The 21,941-nt window shown below is 46.5% G+C and overlaps 1 protein-coding gene across 1 annotated transcript in view; it reads left to right on the plus strand.

Moving 5' to 3' along the window:
• Positions 1 to 21,691, plus strand: part of lrrc9 (leucine rich repeat containing 9) — a gene marked incomplete at both ends in the record, with an annotated part of 76,473 nt that extends 54,782 nt beyond the window's left edge. The window contains 5 exons of the mRNA XM_084311177.1: positions 1,647 to 1,715; positions 3,881 to 4,006; positions 8,556 to 8,694; positions 9,462 to 9,582; positions 21,652 to 21,691. Coding sequence (XP_084167303.1) covers positions 1,647 to 1,715; positions 3,881 to 4,006; positions 8,556 to 8,694; positions 9,462 to 9,582; positions 21,652 to 21,691 — 495 coding nt within the window. The remainder of the gene's footprint in view (positions 1 to 1,646; positions 1,716 to 3,880; positions 4,007 to 8,555; positions 8,695 to 9,461; positions 9,583 to 21,651) is intronic.
• Between the last annotated feature and the right edge of the window lie 250 nt (positions 21,692 to 21,941).

Here is a 21,941-nt window from a genome sequence, read left to right on the forward strand (position 1 = left end):
GAGGGGATCGGGGGGAAATAGCGTGAACCTCTGCACGCGTTACATTCCCCCAGTGAGAGTCCTCGCTGTCAGGTGAAAAGAAGCAGCTGGCGACTCCACATGCATCGGAGGAGGCATGTGGTAGTTCTACATCCTCCCTAGGCCGACAGTGGGACAATGCGCGCAACGACCAGGAAGGGAATTGGCATAATGACTAAATTGCGATGGGAAAAAAAATACAGAAAAAGTGAAAAAAATAAAAATTTAATAATTGTTGGACCTGTGAGATTTGTACTTTGTACGTTGTAGGTCTGCATTTTAAATGTAAGGAGTAAAAAGTATGTTTTTTTTTCTCTGAAATGTAATGGAGTAAAAGTACAAGTATACAAACCTAATAATACTTGAGTAAAGTACAAATCCCCCAAAACAGTACTTAAGTATTGTAACGAAGTACAATTACTCAAGTACTTTACACCCCTGAGCAGCAATATGGAGGATCTGTGTCTCCTTTATGCACTGAGCTTTTTCATTAGCGCCGCCGTGACGAGAGGAACTCATTCCGTGTTGATTTCCTGAAGAGGCCACATCAAGGTCACAGCAAGCCTGTCACTCCGGCACAGATTCACCAAGGACTTTTTACAGGCTCATTTATATGCAAAAAAAACATGTGCTGGAACGCTTAAGGATGTATTTTATTCCGAACTATGGCTGTATTATTTTTCGCCGCATTTTGCAAACTAGCGGGTGAAATATAGTAATCACGAGTCGTTACCACCCCACTGTGGCATGCATGGGGTGGTGTTAAGGGGAATCGAGTTTGATTGAAGGTCACGGCTGTGCGTACGAGGACAGGGGGGGGGACGACAATCAGGAGCGGCGTGTAATCAGCTTCTCACGTCTCCCTCTCGCCACAGGCTACTGATTTGCACTTTTTGTTGCCAGTCACTCCCCTCACTTCCTTAATCTTTTCACGCTTTCAATTAAGACACAGAATACAGCAATCATCCCAAATGAACCAGCCCCTCACGACGGCGGCTCGCTCGGAGTCACAGACAACCCGGTCCAGTCGGTCGCGAACCGGCGGTCAGGGGAGCGAGACATCGTCCCTCTGCGTGTCCGAACTCTCCCATGAGATTAATGGAGAGCTCACGCGTGTAATCTCTCTCCCATCAGCCGCCTCTCTATCCTCGCCATGCCAAAATTATATAGAGGTTTAATGCCATACCGTATGTCTCCGTCCGCCGTCGTCGTCACACAACAGCAGGCCCTGGGAGGAAAGTTAAAAGGAACACGGCAACATTATGGGAAATGCGCAGATGCCAATTTCTTCTCTGTGTTCAGTAGAAAGCTATCCGGCTGCATGCTAGCCCAGCTTAGCACAAATGAATGGAAGCGGATACGGACCACTAGCCTAGCTGTTGGCCAGAAACACCTCTCCCGGAGTTTTAAGCTAGGCTAGTGGTCCGTATCCGCTTCCATTCATTTGTGCTAGGCTAGCTTGCAGCCGGATAGCTTTCTACTGAATGCACAGAGAGGAAATTGTTATCTATCTTCTCGTCTGACTCTGGAGAAGATGGTAAGCGTATTGCCCATAATGTTGACATGTTCCTTTAAATATGGAATGAAAACCAACTGGCTGCTCTTTGTCTTTCCCCTGTTCTCTGTAGGACATCTTAGAGCTTGAAAAGCTAGAAGTCCTTCCCTCGCTGACTGAGCTCTCTGTCGTTGGCAATCTTGTGAGTACGACCCAGGCTTTTTTTTTTACCACAAAGTACTTCTGAGCTTATTATAGATAATAATACACACAACCCTTACATAACTACTTAAACATTACTGTGTTTGTATATAAATATAAATGTCTCATTCTTGCACTTTGTTTATGAATCCATCCAATAACTGCTGATGGGAAGTCAGCAGCAATACTTTGACCTCTTTCTCAATCACAAACAGATCTTCTGAAACATGCTCACAGGCTCCCTTTCTCACACATGCACACACACGCACGCACGCATGCACGCACGCACGCACACACACACACACACACACACACACACACACACACACACACACACACACACACACACACACACACACACACACACACACACACACACACACACACACACACACACCATACACACACACAAACAAATACATACACAAACCAAAACACTGACCCAGTGCAACTCTGTGGTTTTAAATTAAGCGATTACATGATGGGCCGTCTGCTTTGCCTCAAACTGGCCGGCATCAGAGACAAATCCGCTGACCAAATGGCATGGCCGTTATCAAACACTATTGGCCCTAGTTCAGCACCCATCTGGAGCTCATGGATCATGAGCCTATGCAGAGCCCAGTGCACCAGGGCCTGCCTGCCTCCCTGTTCATAGTGCCATGCTCAGCTGTGGCAGCCTAGCTACCCTCCAAAGCCCCCCCCCCTCCCTTCCCACAGGGGGCTTAATCCTGCCAGGGGGTAAAAGCCAACAGCCGCCCTCGAGACAATACCTCCTGCTGTCAACCGCATGAGATCGCTGCTTCACACATGTTCCCTAGCCAGTCTCTCTCTGCTCCACCCAGCTCCACATCCACTGGCATGCGCTTCCTGCTCGACAAGCAGCACCTTGCAGGAAAGCACAGTTCTGTGGCTGCTCTAGCTGGCTTTGTACCCTGGCCACAGGGTCCCCTCAGCTGGGCAGTCGGGAAGAGAAGGGAAGGAAGGGCCAGGGAGCTAGCTGCAGCCCTCAGCTGGGTCACTGGAAGAGCTGCTAGGAGCATGGTCCCTGGGGGTCGGGGTGTTTGGGGACCCAGGGAAGTGCGTGGGATCCACATAGCATCCTGCTCATACCAGATGCCTCAGGACAGGGTCCATTTGGGCTTCTTGCGAGGCAGTAGCATATTCTCATATACTGTATACTTCATATATATATATATATATTAGGGCTGTCAGTTTATCGCGTTAATTAGATTAATTAATTACACAGCAAATTATCGCGTTATGAAAATTAACTCAAAATTAATTACAATTTTTTTTTTTTTTTTTTTTTTTTTATATATATATATTTTTTTATCTCATTCATTCCATAAGAACGTAGAATACACATTACAGACTTTTTTTATATGGTCCATTTGCATGTTCTTGGTATCTGATTCTAGGGACATCTATGGATCTCAGGGAATGTATTCCCAGTGTCAGAAATACTGTCTGTTACTAGGCTTGAGTAAATTGTAATGAACCAAATGAGAATATCAATAATTTTTTTTTTTATCTTTGACTGTGAATAACACTATGCTCAAATTGACCAGACCTGAAAAATCTAAGCAAATTAATAGATGGAAGATGATTAAACAGAAGGTTTTGTAGATACAGTACTGAATTCTGCCATCCGGACACATGCAATTTGAAATATGATTATAGAATATAGAATATCAGGCATAAAATGGTTATGCGATTAAAATGCGATTAATTAGATGAATTAATTACAAATCCTGTAATTAATTAGATTAATTTTTTTAATCGCCTGACAGCACTAATATATATATATATATATATATTTATTTATTTAATATATACACATGTTACATAATCATATACACATACATACATTACAATGCACTTTCCTTTGCACTCTGGTTAGATGCTAACTACATTTCCTTGTACTCTGTACTTGTACGAATAAAGTTGAATCTAATGTCATCTAATCTTTGCAGTCCATACGTGTGTGTGACATTAATTAGGTTCAGCCAGTCAAATGAACAGTCAGATTAACAGTCAAATGAACAGTCAGATTAACAGTCAAATGAACAATCAAATGAACAGTCAAATGAACAGTCAGAATAACAGTCAAATTAACAGTCAGATGAACAGTTCATTCATAGAACAGGTCTGTGTTTGTTGTCCCAGGTGGCCCGACGTTCTCGCCACAGGCCGGCTGTGGTGCTGAGTCTCTCCAGGCTGCAGGTTCTGGACGGAGTACTGGTCACTCTGGATGAGAGGACCAGCGCTGAACTGCTCTGCACAGAACCACCAGTGAGGATGCATCGTACACACACACACACACACACACACACACACACACACACACACACACACACACACACACACACACACACACACACACACACACACACACACACACACACACACACACACACACACACACACACACACACACACAGTTATATAGCACATCATACAGGCTGCTTTTGTATATAATAATTTGTTCTTAATTGCTTGCCTGGATAAATAAATGTTAAATAAAAAATAAATAATAAAAATTTCTAAATGTATTTAGTAAAAGAGATATTTTATTTTATTTTATTACGGATCCCGATTAGCTGGTGCCATAGCAACCAGCTAGTCTTCCTGGGGTCCACACAAAATAAACATACAAAAACAATTATTATTGCAAAACAAAATTATTAAAAGTCATTACTCAACACACAATGCATAATGAAACTAACAATTAAGATGGCTAAAATGACATGCAAGCAAAGAAACAGAAAACAAAAAACAAAACAAAATACTTTACACTGTTAAATACAATTTAAGATTATTTAAAAAAAGTGAATCTACTGTAAATGCAGCAGAGGTTTTGAGGCAGGTTATTCCAAAGAGTTAATGATCTAAAAATTAAATATCTCCTTAAAGCGTTGGTTTTTGGACCTGGTAATTCAAGCTGCCCATTACTGGAACCTCTAGTGTAATGATCATGCACAGTATTACTATAAACAATCTGTTTATGTATAAAAACAGGAGTTTTACTGCTCATGACCAACTTGCACAGCACAAGTGTATTAAAAGACAATCTATTTTCAACATTAAGCCAAGAGAGGCAGGCATGCATACGGCTCACATTAGACCTTAGTGAGCAGCCGTGCTGCCCTGTTTTGGACAACCTGGCGCTTCCTGAGGTCACCACTGGCAGCAGATGACCACATTGTAGATGTAGAGCAATAGTCAAGATGACATAAAACTAAACTTGCTCTTCCCATTTTCAAAACAATATAATTAATATGCTGAGACCAAGACAGAGTGCAATCCAGCATCACTCCAAGGAGTTTAGTACTTTCAACTTGTTGAACTGCAGAATTACACAAGTTTAAATTTGGATTGGATTTGTAGATAACCTGTGCCTTGTTCCCAGCACAATACATTTAGTCTTGGAGATGTTAAGGAAAAGTCGATTACATACTACCCAGCCATGCACAACTTTAAGTTCTCTGCTCAAAACTTCATTAAGTACATTGCATGATGGTGCAGCGTAATACAATGTTTTTTTTTTTTTATCCACTTTTTCTCCCATTTTCTATTTTTCTCCCATCCCAATTTCGTATCATCCAATTCAACCCTCCCCTATCTCGAACGCTGTTTCATGCCTCCCACAAGCCGGCTGTAATGTGGACGAAGCCATACATTGCACGAGTACCCTCCGGTACTCGAGGTAGCAGCCGTCGCATCTTTTCACCTGCGCAGCGCGATATTTCAGCGTCAGGGGTCTGCGCTTTGGAGGGACGCCGCCCCCGTCGCTTCCTGATTCTACTGCGCAGGCGCACCAACCGACCTGTAGGAGTCGCTGTCCACAACGTCCGATCCCCACCCATCAGTTTCCCACCCCCTAATACTGCCAATGTGTATTAGTACGGACGACCAGCTAAACTGAAAGCAATGTGGAGCGCTGGGATCGAACCCAGCGTCTCCAGCATTGGAGGTGAGCGCCTTGCCCACTGCACCACCTAGCCGCCCCTACGTAATACAATGTTGAATCATCTGCATAAAGAACTGTTGTAGCACATTTGGTAGCCCAAGATAGGTCATTAGTAAATACAGAGAAGAGCAAAGGTCCTAGGCAACTTCCTTGCGGAACGCCACACTCTAGACCTCTGCTACTGGACATGCTGCCATTTAGATACACCTCTGTAGAGGACAAATAACTTAGTATCCACTTTAAAGCAGAAGAGTTAAAACCATAACATTTAAGTTTCTCAACCAGTAGAGAATGGTCCAGCACATCAAATGCAGCACTAAAATCTAACAGCACAGCTCCCACCAGCATAGAGTTATCTATAGCTTTAAGCCAGTCATCAGTCATCTGTATCAAAGCAGTAGAAGTAGAGTGACCAGCTCTATAGGCATGTTGAGAATATGTTGCTTGCAAGCTTGTTTGAAACAAAATACTCTTGAATTTGTGAATGCACCAACTTTTCGATGATTTTGGACAGGTAAAATACTTATAGGTCTTAGCACTTTACTATCCAGGTTATCTAGGCCTACTAACTTACTATCAGGAAGAGAGCGGAGTAACCGCTCCACCTCACTGACTTCAGCCTGATGAAATTCAAATTCACACATTTTGTCTTTCATTATAATATACTTAATACAGTCATTTGTTTTAAGGTTCTTTGAAATATTCATAGCCTGCCTTAGTTTAGATACTTTACCCACATAATAATCATTAAAATGATTTGCAATCTCACCTGGTTTCATGAGAACAAATCCATTTGATTCCACTAAGGGTGTGCACACAGTTGTCTTTCGACCCATCATTTCATTAAAAACATTCCATATTTGTTTGCTCTGTTTCTCGCATCATATAACAACATACTAGAATTGGTTTTAAATAAGGCAAGTGGACTTGAACACAGTTTGCTTCAATGTCTTCCCTCATCAGATCATAACGTATTTTGGCAGGTAAATTATTTTGAACATAAATAGTCACTCCACCTCCAAACTTATTTCTATCTTTTCTAAAAACTGAGAAACCCTCAATAGCTACATTTGAATATTGATGTGAAGAAATAGATATTAACACATTGCCCGCCGGGCATTGTACCCATCTAATGCCCCTCTCTGCCAGCGCTATAAGTCTATGGAGTGGCTCACCTTCTTTGCAGGGCTATAACTTTTTAAATTGTATTGCTATATTGACATTACTATGGCCCATTCAACATAGATTATCTATCGTTCAGGATGTGGGAACGTTATACTTTTTCATTCATACATTCATACAAAAATACCTTCTAGAATATAAGTATGTTTTTATCGTTTTCTGCAGTAATTCCTAGAACGTGAGTTATAGGCCTAAACGCATATATAGATTATCGATTGCCGTTTCCCCCCTATACACGCTATATTAAAAAATTAAACTGTATATGATCGGTATACGTTATGCTTCATCATGCGTTGAGGAAAGGGGGGGGGGGGGGGGGGTGGGGGTCGTTTATAATTCCCCGATCATCAGTAAATGCTTTATGTAGTATGGGTGGATATATTGATCAGATGGTTTGCAAACAAGGAAACTCACAATTGGGTTGAAAATAACGTGAGTGTCCTCTTACCGTGCGCCAATGAGACTGGCGGTGAAAGATCCCAGGTATACGACGTCGATCGCCTAGGTCCATTTCCGGTTTGTATGTCGCAATAAACGCCTAAATCATATCGATTATTAAGTTTAGAAAGCGATCCATTATGTACATTGTGTCTGTCGGGAGTCATGCAACTATATCTGACGGCCGGATGAATTTAATCAGCGAGGTCTGGCGGTCAACGCATGGCGGGCAATAACGCTGTACAGCGTTTCCGGCGGTGGATGTGTTAATGTCAAATTGGGGTAAAGAAATATAGTAATTGTTGGTACAGAAACAGTAGCAGAGGTCCTGCAGTCTGTCCACGGCAGTCTGTCCACGGCATTCTGCAAGAAAGGAAGCTCTTATCTCCATGCTCATAATGTGACTGACCTAAAAAGCAACAAAGGCCTCATTTTAAAGACCCCATAATGGACCATATCATGTGAAACGCAATCCAGCCCGAAATCATTGGACAGAAAGACAACAATAACAACCAAACGGCCTGTACCAAAACAAGAAAGGGAGGGAGGGGGGAAGAAACACAAGGATAAAACTCTTTCAGTCTGACTGAATGGATGTCCTGCATAACGAGAGAGAGCGAGGCAGCAATGCTCCTCCAGCACTGAATTAAAAGCAGCCTAAGCCCGCTGGCTTCATCCTGCTGATTAGATGAAATGTGCCCGGCCGATAATGCACCAGTGGATTTGCTCCCTATTAGCCAGGTCAACGCGACCCCCTCCGCTTGTTAAGAGTGGACGTGGGAGCAACAGAGTGAGGATCCAGGGTTTTCTCATTAAAAACATAAACACAGAAGCCCCCACACGGCCCTGTCACTCCAGGCTTATGCCCGGGCTTTTGTTTTCATTTCCATTTCAAAGTTGTTATTGAGCAGCCGATAACGTCTTCCTATTAGATGTTTACATAAGCGAACAACAGCAATCTGGTCATTCCATACTCATGTGGGTGCGGGAGAGACTAGATATTGTTGTAGTTCAGTGAGCCAGGAGGTATAGGATCTATTATAGGGTAAAATATATATATAGATGAATTAGTGAGGCCACAGACGTAGCATTATCCCCAGAAGCCCATAGCGGATCATTCATCAACACTGCCCTGACTGATAGTAGGTGCTCATCAGCCGTAGCTCCTTCTCTCTCCTGCGGCACATTAACTTCGCCTCTCTCCCTCCCTCCCTCCCTCTCCCTCCCGCTGTTTCTGTATCTCTCACATAGCCATATTCCCAGTGCCCTGAGACTTCTGTGCCTGCATCCCTGGACATGAACCTCCCTGGCCTGCTGCCTCTCATGTCTCGCATGAGTCTGGGGTACGACGTCACCCTGCCCTGCAACCTGGACGAGGCTCACGTGAGGAGTGAGTGGGTTATTCCTGATACTGCCGCCTTATAGGAAAATTAACTATAGGAATCCTATAGTGTTCCTATTTAAATTTCTTCTGCACATGCTGGTTACTACAGAAACACTATGGAGGATCTAGCCTTTCTATGGTTAAGCTATTGGAGTACTATAGTGATTCACCAAACATGTCTGTAATATTCCACTACAGAAATACTATGGTGAATCACTACAGTATCTCGTTAGTAAATATCTAGTATGCGACAGTGGCTCAGGAGGTAGAGCAGTCGTCTGGCAATCCAGAGGTTCCCGGTTCGATTCCCTCTCCTCCCGAGCAGCGTGTCGATGTGTCCTTGAGCAAGACACTTAATTAACCCCTAATTGCTCCCGATGAGCAGGTTGGCACCTTGCATGGTTGCCTCCGCCGTCTTTGTGTGAATGTGTGAGTGAATGTGTGAATGAATGGGTCAAATGTGAGTAACTAATTGTAAAGCGCTTTGGATAAAAGCGCTATTTAAAAAAGCTATGTTAGCCTAACACCAATAACTAGGCTACTTGTATTGTATCTCAAGTAGGGAAGACTTGTAGTGTTTCTTTTTAGTGCTGTGATATAACAGGCAACTGTTGAGTTATCCCGTTGATTGACTACGAAATCTTCCACAGTGCATGAGGTCAGTGTCTGTATGGGATTATTTACGCTATGCGATCTCTCCATTTAGCGTTTGACACTCTTATCTTGGCCCAGAAACACTTAATCCGCACCACTGTGTTAATTCCCAATCTCAGACCAGCTTGAGATCACCTTACGGGACCGCCGAAGAACAAGGAGTGGCCTGACAACCGCGGGTCTCCTTTCTGACGGAAACAGAGCCCTCATCACTTACCTCGCTCAGGAAAAGGACAGCAGGTTGGCAAAGATTTGTGTTTCTTTTTTTTTTATTATTATGTTTTTGGTAGGTTTTTATTGTTTTTACTACCGGGCAGTCCAGTAGAGAGAGAGAGAGAGAGGAAGAATGGGAGACAGAGCAGGGGGAAGACATTCGGCAAGGAACGCCGGGTCTGGGAATCGAACCCGGGTTGGCCGTGCCGCAACGCAGCGCGTTACGTGGTTTGCCACTGGGGCGCCCCAAAGATTTGTGTTTCTGTAGTTATGTGTCTTAAAAGGGCCACTTTGTTGGGTTGCAACCTCAATCCTAATGTTCTATTGTGAGGAGGATGTATGATAGTCGGACATATCACCAATGTGTTCCGTGTGTTGAGAGCCTGGCCACACTCTGTCGGGGAACAGACCTCTAGTTAGATTCGATCAGATTAAAATGTATTGTCATTATACAGCACAAGTACAGTACAACGAAAAGAAGTTTGGCATCCAACCAGAGTGCAAATGTAACAGTAAAGTGCAACAGCAATATGCCGCTCCCCAGGAGCACTTGATGGGGTTGGAGTGTTATACTTCAAGAAAATGTTCTTCAAGTGATTCAACTGGGTACAAAATATACAAATTAGTACTACTGAGTGTACATTTACATTTACATTTAGTCATTTAGCTGACGCTTTTATCCAAAGCGACTTACAAGTTCTGTACGACAAGACAGCAAGAAGGGTACAACTCTATCAGCTGAGTAACAATGCTCATCAAAGTGTTGCGTTAGTTTATTAGGACATGTAACTGAGGGGTACAATTCCCTGACTGTATTGATAAGTATTGTATTATTAAACCACTACTGTCTATGTACTTTAAATACTGGCCACACAGTACATGATGTAGATATGATGAACACTTTCCCACCTGATGAAACGAAGTCCACACAAATGTATAAATCGAATATTTTATATAGCAAAGGGTATATACAACGTTCACTTAATGACATTTATGATTTGAAATGCACTTGTAAGGCAAATGAGTATTCGTAGGTAAATCAACATTGAATGTCCAATCTCTGGTTACGCAGGGAGCAAGTATACAACCTGGTTCTTTAGGGAACTATAGCGATGGTACTTAAATGATTATAGCTGGATACACTAAAGGGGGGGTCCCGCTGGTTGTAAGTCAGTAGGGGGGGGGGGTTAGGAGAGCCGCTGGCGGTATCCCATCTGGCCGACGATTTCTTGGGAGAATTCAGAGTGCTGAACACGGTGCCCACAGAACCTCGGTCCGCAGATGAATACAGCTGGGCCCTCTGGTGGACGGTAGCTGCCGGTCCACAACGAAGAGACGTGAGGCGACCTCACTCGGGGTAGAGCGCCGTCTCACCTGGACTCCTCTCGGGGGGTAGTTCCAACACTCAGCAGTGTTGGCCGTTATCCATGGAATAATCAAAGCACCCAAAGCACGTAGATAATCCAAGCCGTGTAGGGCTCGACGTCGTCCGGGTGAAGTAATCCAATGTACAGGTCCACTCGTCCTGGCCCGGAGCTCCTCGGATGCAAGCACCACACGTGGTCTGCCCAGCCTGGTTAAGACTCCAGATAACGTCAGGAACGATGGGGGGTACTGCTCACTTTATAACTCTAACTGAACGATGCACCATACATAATAGACTATTATTAACTTAATAGAAATACGTCCCACTCGACGGTATAGTGCCAAACTATGACAATTCAACTATTAATCCACACGATGTCTCAATGCCTATTCTGAGGCCAAGTAGGCCATACTGCACCACACGTGCGTCGTGGGTGAGGCTTCACGTCTGTTACTAGGTTGGAGGGTAAAGGACTAATGGACTAAAAGACTAAAAGAAAGTTCTACTTTACTTGCGCCATATATATATGCGCTGTGAACAAATAGTACCATTCGTATTTCGCCAGACGTATTCCTACGCGGAACCGGGCTTGTAACGACATGTTCGTCGGCACGATTGAACTTGAACCAAGGGGCTTGGCTGCTGGCGCCAGGTTCTCGTCCAATGGTAGAATGAAACTATTATGGGCTGTTAGTAGACTAAAGGGATATTCAGTGTATATATACAAGGAATATACAGGGGATATCAAACGATATACAAATACTATTAAATATATATCCATAAATAAATATATATATTCGGTTTAATCTGATCCTTCACAACAGCCGCCCCCTAATTAGTCCCACCTAATTAGCTAAGCAGAGACAGATTAACCGCACTGTCTACCACTCAAGGTCCGCTGTAAGGGTCAGTCAACTCACAAAGTCATGGGGTCATGGTCGTCATCGATAGTGTCTGGGAGTCTGGGCAGTTCTATTAGCCTCGCCACGGGTCGTGTGTAAGTTCGCCCTTGGACGAGCACTTCAGCTGCTCGGACCTTGCCATCGGCACCGGTGATCACTTTGCTTACGCGGCCAGCCGGCCACATAGCTCTGGGTAGTGACTGGTCGATAATCATGACGACTGTTCCTTCTGTCAAATTGTCTCTCTCTTTTACCCACTTCTGGCGGGTCTGTAGAGACGGTAGGTAGTGGAGTAGAAAGCTGTTCCAAAACTTGTCAGCTAGTACTTGACTGTACCTCCACATTCTTCGGCCGTTCGCTTCTTCAGGCCTGTACATTGTCTGGGGTAGCGCGGGGTCTAGCCGCCCCATCAAGAGTGTGTTGGGGGTGACTGGGTCGACATCTGCTACATCACTGGAGACGTAGCCGAGGGGCTTGGAGTTCAATACTCCCTCGATCTCCGTGAGGACTGTCATTAGGACTTCTTCCGCCACAGTCTGGGCCCCAAGCACGGCGTACAGGGCTGTCTTTATAGAACGTACTTCTCGTTCCCAGGTTCCACCGAAGTGGGGTGCGTTCGGGGGATTAAACTGGAAGTCAATCTGGGATGGAGCGAGGTGGGTCTTAAGTTCTGGGCCCATAGCTTGGAAGCTCTCTCTCAGCTCTCTTTCTCCGCCTTTGAAGTTTGTCCCGTGATCAGACAACAATGTAGACGGTTTTCCTTTCCGTGATGTGAATCTTCGGAAGGCCATAAGGAATGAGTCTGTGCTCATGGTCGAAAGGAGTTCGATATGTATCGCTCTGGTGGTCATGTATTTGAATACAATACCCCACCGCTTCTCGGTTCCTCTTCCTTTCTTTATATACAACGGGCCAAAACAGTCCATGCCTGTGGAGTGGAATGGCTTGTCGCCGAGTCGGAGGCGACAGGGAGGTAGGTCAGCCATCCGGGGTATGCTGGGCTGCGCGCGCCACTTTCGGCAGTCTAGACAGGTTCGCTGGAAGCGTCGCACCGCTTCTCTTCCTTGAAGTATCCAATAGCGACGTCTGATCTCCGCGAAGACTCTCTCTGCTCCTGCGTGGTGTACATCCTCGTCGTATTTCTTTATGATCAGCTCTGTGACCTTGTGTCGGCTGTTCAAGACTATCGGGTACTTAACGTCATCCGGTAGATCGGGGGCTCTCCGCAGGCGACCACCCACTCTGATGAGATTATGGGCGTCACTCTCGGGTGCCAGGTGGAGCAGTCTGCTGTCTGATGGGACGGGCTTTCCTCCCTGTAGACAGTCTAGCTCATCAGGGAACGAGTCTCTCTGGGCTCGTTGTAGTAGAAGAAGTTCTGCTTCTTCGTAGTCAGCTGCTGAAATGTCAGTGGTGGACTGAATCTCTGGGTGGTGCCACAGGAATGTCTTTAGCTGCGCACTCTGTAGGGTAATGCAATCATCTATGTTGGGGTCTGTGGAGGCGACTGCTCAGTCCACAGAACATAGGTTTCTTGTTCTCAGCCTCCTCTTTACTTGCTTCCCGTGGGGTGGGCGTAGGCCACTCTTCTTCCGGGAGCTTGAGGAATTCTGGTCCGTCACTGTAGATGTTGCGACGGGTGAGGTCATCCAGGGACATTCCCCGGGTGATGACGTCAGCTGGGTTGTGTTTGGTGTCCACATACCGCCAGCTCGCTGCTTCTGTTAACTCTTGAATCTCGGTGACTCTGACTCCCACGAAGACCTTGTATCTGCATGAATCAGACTTGATCCATGTGAGTACTGTCGTGGAATCTGACCACAAGATTGTTCTGTGCACCGGAATGGTGAGTTCACGTTGGATTAACGTGGCTAGATGCGCTCCTGCTAGGGCTGCGCAGAGCTCTAGACGCGGGATAGATTGTTGCTTTCGTGGGGCTATTCTTGAGCGAGCCAGGATGAAAGCAGTGTGTATCTCTCCTCCCTTCTCTTGGGCACGCAAGTAGGCCACCGATCCATAGGCTACTTCGGAGGCGTCACTGAAGACGTGTAGATCCATCTTGCATGTCTCTGGCCTCACTGTGGGTGGGAAGTAGCTGCGGCGTATATTAACGCCTGGGAGTGAGCGGAGCTCCGTCTCCCACTCTCTCCATGTGGAGGCAAGGTGTGCGGGTATTGGGTCGTCCCAGCCCTGGTCCTTGTCCCATAGTGCTCGTACAATCATCTTTGCCCTGGTGGTGTAAGGTAGAATACATCCTAACGGGTCATATTGTCTGGCGAGTGTTCTGTACACACTCCGTCTGGTGGTCGGTATCGCCGTCGACCTTCCCTGCTCCGTGGTCAGGGGTTTGTGTCTATAGTGGAGCGAGTCTGTTTTGAAGCGCCAGACTAGTCCTAGTGTCATTTCTTGGGCTTCTCCTGGGATGGTCGCCATCCAGGTCTCGCTGCTGGCAGCCTTGTCCGCGGGGGAGAGGCTGCGCAATACGTGCGGGTCACTGCTGGCCCACTGCCTGAGATCAAAGCCGCCTTTGATCAGGGAGGCGCGTAGCTTGATTAGGAGAGCCTCGGCTTCTTCTTGAGTCGAAACGCTTTGTAAACAGTTGTCCACGTAGAAACTGTTCTTCACACTGTGTCGGACCTCTTCATCTGCTGCTGGGTCCTCTGCGACGTGTTTCTGTAGTGCAAATGTAGCACAGCACGGGCTGCATGTGGTTCCGAAGGGGAGGACTTCCCACTGGTAGATGGTTGGGTGCTCATCTCCGATCCTCTCTCTCCATAGGAACCGCAGCAGGGGCTTGTCCTCCTCCACTAGTCTCACCTGCAGGAACATCCCTTTGATATCCCCGCTGATAGCCACCTTGTCCTGGCGGAAGCGTAGTAGCACGCCTAGTAGAGAGGGGCCGAGTGTGGGGCCGGGCAAGAGCTCTTTATTCAGATTTTGGGATCCGATCTGGTAGCTGCAGTTAAACACAATGCGATCCTTGCCGTTGTGGTGGACCTTGTGGTGCGGCACGTACCATGATTCGGTCGTCTGATCGGCCTCTTTAATGTCAATCTTTGTCACGTGTCCCGCTGTGATTAGCTTCTCAATCTCAGCGCGGTACACACTCTCTTGAGCGGGGTCTTTGGCTAGGCGCCGCTCTGTGTTCAATAGATACCGCTCCGTGGCGTCTTTCTTTGCGTGAAAGGTGGGCATTCCCTCTCGCCTCAGGAGTGGAGTTGCGTATCTCATCACTCCGCCGACTGTGACTCTCTTTGTCCCTTGCTCGAGTAGGTTGATGGCGTAAATGTCTTCTTTAGAACGAATGTCTTTCTTTTCGTTCTTAAAGGGCATTGTCTCTAGTGTCCATAGCCTCTCGACATGCTGCAGGAGAGTGGTGTCTTCTTCTGTCGTTCTGGAGTGGAGGCAGCTAGTGGCTGCTGTTCGGTTGAGAGATTTAGCGAGGGGGCCTTGTAGTGTCCACCCTAGGCGGGTCTCGACTGCTGCAGGACAGCCTCGGGGTCCTGTATGGACCCGGTCTATCGGGACGATGAGGTCTGCATGGTCGGAGCCTATCAGCAGGGTCGGGGTGGCGCCGTCTATGAGCGGGATAGGTAGTTGACGCAGGTGCACATATTTATCCATCAGCTTGGCGATGGGGTAGGTGTACTGCGATAGTCCTATTTCTTGGCTGGTGAAAGCATTTGTAATCCTATACCGTCGCTCTGGCTGCCCGCTTGCTGCGATAGTGAAGGAGACATTCTCGCCCTTTATCGTCTTTAAATCTCTTCTTATTGTCCGAATCGTCATTTGGTTCTCGCTCCCCCGCAGTCCCAGCTGGGCCGCAGCGGACGCGAGCAGAAGGGTCTTCTCTGACCCGTCATCAAGGACGGCGTAAGTGTCCATGACTTTATCTTGGTAGCTCAATGTCACACGGACTACCTTTAAGAGCACTTGGGCGCCGCTGCTGCTGGCGGGGTCAATGTACATGACACTTGCTTTGGTGCTGCTCGATGGTGCAGGTGCAGGCCTTCTTCTGTTACTGTCGTGTAGTACATCTAGATGTGCTCCATCACACCGACTGCACCTTTTCTTTAGGCGGCATTCGGCTGCCATGTGACTGCGCGCACATCGGTAACAGCGCCTGTTGGACTTTATCCATTGACTCACTTCTTCTGCATTCATCTTTGTGAACAGGTCACATTGTGACAGCCAGTGTTCCTTCTCGCAGTAGGGGCACACCATCTTCCACTTCTCTTTTCTCGAGGGGGTACTGTGGCTCTTACTGCTCGGTACTGACTCTGATTGGTGCATGACAGTCACCGATCTTCTTCCATCGTTTATTCTCCTGGGTCCCTCTCTGGAGCTTGGCGTGCTCCGCACGAACGTATCCAGTCGTAAGCTGCTGACTTCTCTCGCCAGGAAGTCGGCTAGATCGAGGAGGGATGGTTCGGGACCGTTAGGATCACGGTGGTCTCTCTGCCGCCTAAAACGCTCTTGTCTTGCGGGTGGCAGCTTCTCTAAAATCCTCTCGACGTTAGAGTTGGCGTATAGCTCGTGCATACCCTTTTCTCGTTGCGCTCCCAGCATCCCTACCAGGGACTGCACTTTTATCGACAGGTCGTCTAATGAGCGATTGTCTGTTGCTGGGGGTAGGCGATCAATATGCCTTATCTCTTGGATTACGTAATCCCATATACGTCCATATCTCTGGTCCAGCGCTGCTAGAGCCGCGGTGTATGGGGTCGTAGAGGTGGCATAGGCTAGCGCTATATTGTGCGCTCGCGGTACTTTCAGGTGCTTCAGTAATATTGCATACTTGTGGCGTTCATCAGCGACATCCACCATCATTGTCTCTAAGCACATCCGGAGCTCCGTGTACTGTGCTCGATTCTCATAGGTGAAGTCCGGAAACGTCGGCGTGGCAATGTACGACGCCGTGGATGGCTGATACATCGGCGAGCGTTGGGGGAGAGACCTCCTAGGCGAGTCTCCTCTTGCGCCTCTCTGTGGGCTGGTACCGGCAGGGTACCATGGCCCGCTGGTCCAGGTGCTATTCCTCGGGGCTGGTCGTGCGTCGTGCTCACCCGTGAATAGAGTCGGGGGTCTGTAGCGCAGCGCCGCGGGGGTATAGCCTGGGCTGTACTGGACCTCCTGGTCCGGTGGAGTACTGTGCTGTCGTCGGGCTTGGTTCTCCTCCTCTCCCTCTTCTTCTTCTATCAGGTCCTCTAGATCCTGTAGTCGTTTATTTAGCTTCTCCGCAGTGTATGCCGCTCCTTCCTTGTAGCTGGGTCTCGCTTGGACCGGTCTGGGAAGGGGGTCTGCGGGGGGTATAGGCTTGGTCTGTTGGTCAAGTTCAGGGTCGCTTGCTCGGTTAGGAGACGCTGCCCTTGACTGTTGTCTCGACGAGTTCCTTGAACCCCTGGCGGAGGGAGAGGGTGTTGCCTTGAGGATCAGCTGCTCCATTAGCTGCGCTTGTAACTTGTCGCGCTCGGCTTCGCGCTTGGTGAGATCTGCTTCTCTTTGGGCACCGGCCCGGTCTCTTGCCATATTCTCTTCCGTCTGAAGGCGTCTCATCTCCAGGCGTATGCGCTCTTCTTCGCTCCGTTGCTGCGCTTGGAGTTGTTCGCGCTCGATAAGCATCTGTGCTTGGAGTCGATTGCGTTCACCCTGAAGTCGATCGCGTTCAGTAGCGGCTGTCAGGCTGACGAGGAACGCCTGTGATAGCATCCTCTCCGCTTCGCTGGGGGAAGACGGTTGTAGAGGTGAGCCGCTCCTGGGTGAGCCGCTCCTGGCTGTACTCGTTGGGGAGTCCTGGAGCTCTATTTCCTCGGCGCTCTCCTCCTCTTCTTCCATGCAGAGTTCTCTCTCTGTAGGGTTGTCTTCCTCCCGGGGCTGGTCGGGGACTACTTCTTCGGTATTGGCGGGGGGTAAAGGCATGTCAGCTCCCTCCTGGTCCCCACCGTGAGCTTGGTCAGTTACATTAGAACCCACTAGGGCCTCTGTGGTCGGGGAAACCTGGTCGTTAAGGTCAGACATAATTTTACTTTCTACTTTTACCGCGTTTACCGTTTGTCGAAGGCTAGGTAGTTGACTGACAGCGTAATCCTCTAAGTACTGAGGTGGCTGTCGTCTGCGCTGCGGGCGTTCTACGTTAGGAGGACCGTTTCGTGGAGTGTTCATCATAGGCCATTTCAATATTAATAACACTATATTAATATTACACTAGTTACCATCCGGCTCGAAGGACCAATTGTAACTGAGGGGTACAATTCCCTGACTGTATTGATAAGTATGGTATTATTAAACCACTACTGTCTATGTACTTTAAATACTGGCCACACAGTACATTGTTTATTGTTTAAAAAGGATCCCCATTAGCTGTCACCTAAGTGGCGAGCTAGTCTTCCTGGGGTCCACATAGAAAGACAACACAAAACACAAAACATAACAACATAAGATACATAATATGACAATCACAATTAACAATGATAATCTAAAAACAGTAAAACATTGTAGACATCATTATCTAAAAACATTGTAACATTGTCTAAAAACAGTAAAACATTGTAGACATCATTATCAACATCAGAATATTTTGCTCACATATTTAAGTAGTGCATTCTCAGGTGGTATTTGAAAGACACTTTACTATTCAATTTACTTATGTTCAGTGGGCAGTTATTCCAATGATTGATGGCACGATAAACAACAGTCCTCTTTAAAGCATTTGATTTTGGACGTGGTAACATAATCTGTCCATCATCAGCTGACATGATGTAGATATGATGAACACTTTCCCACCTGATGAAACGAAGTCCACACAAATGTATAAATCGAATATTTTATATAGCAAAGGGTATATACAACGTTCACTTAATGACATTTATGATTTGAAATGCACTTGTAAGGCAAATGAGTATTCGTAGGTAAATCAACATTGAATGTCCAATCTCTGGTTACGCAGGGAGCAAGTATACAACCTGGTTCTTTAGGGAACTATAGCGATGGTACTTAAATGATTATAGCTGGATACACTAAAGGGGGGGTCCCGCTGGTTGTAAGTCAGTAGGGGGGGGGGGGGTTAGGAGAGCCGCTGGCGGTATCCCATCTGGCCGACGATTTCTTGGGAGAATTCAGAGTGCTGAACACGGTGCCCACAGAACCTCGGTCCGCAGATGAATACAGCTGGGCCCTCTGGTGGACGGTAGCTGCCGGTCCACAACGAAGAGACGTGAGGCGACCTCACTCGGGGTAGAGCGCCGTCTCACCTGGACTCCTCTCGGGGGGTAGTTCCAACACTCAGCAGTGTTGGCCGTTATCCATGGAATAATCAAAGCACCCAAAGCACGTAGATAATCCAAGCCGTGTAGGGCTCGACGTCGTCCGGGTGAAGTAATCCAATGTACAGGTCCACTCGTCCTGGCCCGGAGCTCCTCGGATGCAAGCACCACACGTGGTCTGCCCAGCCTGGTTAAGACTCCAGATAACGTCAGGAACGATGGGGGGTACTGCTCACTTTATAACTCTAACTGAACGATGCACCATACATAATAGACTATTATTAACTTAATAGAAATACGTCCCACTCGACGGTATAGTGCCAAACTATGACAATTCAACTATTAATCCACACGATGTCTCAATGCCTATTCTGAGGCCAAGTATGCCATACTGCACCACACGTGCGTCGTGGGTGAGGCTTCACGTCTGTTACTAGGTTGGAGGGTAAAGGACTAATGGACTAAAAGACTAAAAGAAAGTTCTACTTTACTTGCGCCATATATATATGCGCTGTGAACAAATAGTACCATTCGTATTTCGCCAGACGTATTCCTACGCGGAACCGGGCTTGTAACGACATGTTCGTCGGCACGATTGAACTTGAACCAAGGGGCTTGGCTGCTGGCGCCAGGTTCTCGTCCAATGGTAGAATGAAACTATTATGGGCTGTTAGTAGACTAAAGGGATATTCAGTGTATATATACAAGGAATATACAGGGGATATCAAACGATATACAAATACTATTAAATATATATCCATAAATAAATATATATATTCGGTTTAATCTGATCCTTCACAACAGGACAAGTGCATGACAGTAAGGTTAGTTAGGGTTAGATTTTTATTTTTCTTTTTTTCTTTCATTATTTCAGATACTGGTTGAAGAAGTGCGTCTTTAGTCGACGGCGAAAGATTGGACGGGATTCGGCTGTCCTAACTGGGGTGGGTAGTTCATTCCACCATTGTGGGGCAAGGACTGAGAATAGGCGGCTTCTCTTTGATGACCCTCCCGGAGCTTGGATAGGAGTAGGTCTGAGGCGGCCAGAAGATGCAGAGCGTAGGGCTCTTGAGGGTGTGTAGTTAGAGACCATTGACCGGAGGTAGGCGGGAGTGTAGTGCTAATAACATGTATGTACAGAGTTGTAGTATAATATGTACACAGTGATACAGGTATAAAGACAGTATGGTAGTAGCCATACTGGCCAGCAGCGTAACTAGTACACGTTGACGGCTGTTCCATCTCCCCGTCTCTCGAAGTCCGTAACCTGGGCATCACCCTTGACGCCACACTTTCATTTCACTCCCACATCAAATCCGTCACCAAGTCTGCCTTCTACCACCTCAAAAACATCTCCCGTCTCCGACCCCCACTCTCAGACTCTGTGGCTGAGACCCTGATCCACTCATTCATCACCTCCCGGGTGGACTACTGTAACGGAGTCCTGTTCGGGGTACCCAGCAAAGCCCTGGACAGGCTCCAGTATGTTCAGAACTCAGCTGCCAGGGTTCTCACTCACACCAAGCCCTGGCAGCACATCACCCCCACCCTCATCCACCTCCACTGGCTCCCAGTCAAGTTCCGCATCACCTTCAAACTCCTGCTCCTCACCTACAAGTCCATCCATGCCCTCGCCCCCCGATACCTGTCTGATCTCCTCCACCAGCACACTCCATCCCGGAACCTATGATCCTCTGATCTAGGTCTCCTCTCCATCCCTCGCAACAGGTTACAGACTTTTGGGGACAGAGCCTTCAGCGTGGCGTCCCCTACCCTCTGGAACTCTCTCCCCCCCCGAAATCCGCAACGCCCCAACCCTGGACACCTTCAAATCTGCACTAAAAACACACCTCTTCACCAAGGCTTTTCCCCATCAGTTAGTTTAGATTAGATTAGGTCCATTATCCCTTACCTTCCCTCATCCCCTCCCCCCCCCCCCCCCCCCTATTTCCCTAGCCCTATTTTTTGTCCTGATTGTGAAATGACCTTGGGTTCTAGAAAGGCGCTATATAAATTTGATCTATTATTATTATTATTATTATTATTATTATTATTATTATTATTATTATTATTATTATTATTATTATTATTATTATTATTATTATTATTATTATTATTATTATTATTATTATTATTATTATTATTATTATTATTATTATTATTATTATTATTATTAGTAATATGTACAGATATAGATATAGTATCTACATATAATGTAAAAGGACTATGTTCAGGTAAGTACAGACAGGTGTGGATAGATATATATGCGGGGAGAATAAATAAATATATATATATATATATATATATATATATATACAGGCGCTAACTATTTTCACCTGTAGTTAAGCCCAACTCGAGGAAAGGAGAAATGGTTGAGGAAATAGTCTCTGCAGTTTACTGAGACACAGAACATGTTGTTACGCTTGTTTATATCGTATTACCACATCATGTACTCCTCACAACCGGATGATAGGATTCAGGTTTAAACATTTTGAAATGCCCCTTTAGATATATTGTAGAAACCCGCACTGTGACCCTTCTCTTAACTCATGTTGTTCTGTTCCAGGTTCCAGAACGGGGGTGCTCCTAAACACCCACCCATGTAGGAGCTTGATCGTCTCGATACCAAGATCTACTCTCGAAGTGAAGTGTACTGTTACTTTTGTGTTAATCACAATGTACACACCAAAGATGAACTCAGCTCTGTTCACGTCGGCTCCATCGCCTCGACTAAACATATTTATATATATATATAATTTTTTTTTGTCATGTAGTATTTTTTTCCCTCACATAAAAACAAAAGACGTGTTGTGGACCAGTGGCGTTGTTAGCCCTGAGCTTCCGGGGCTTTAGCCC

The sequence above is a fragment of the Notolepis coatsorum genome, assembly GCF_963971535.1.
Source record: "Notolepis coatsorum genome assembly, chromosome: 3".
NCBI classification, from domain to species: Eukaryota; Metazoa; Chordata; class Actinopteri; order Aulopiformes; family Paralepididae; genus Notolepis; species Notolepis coatsorum.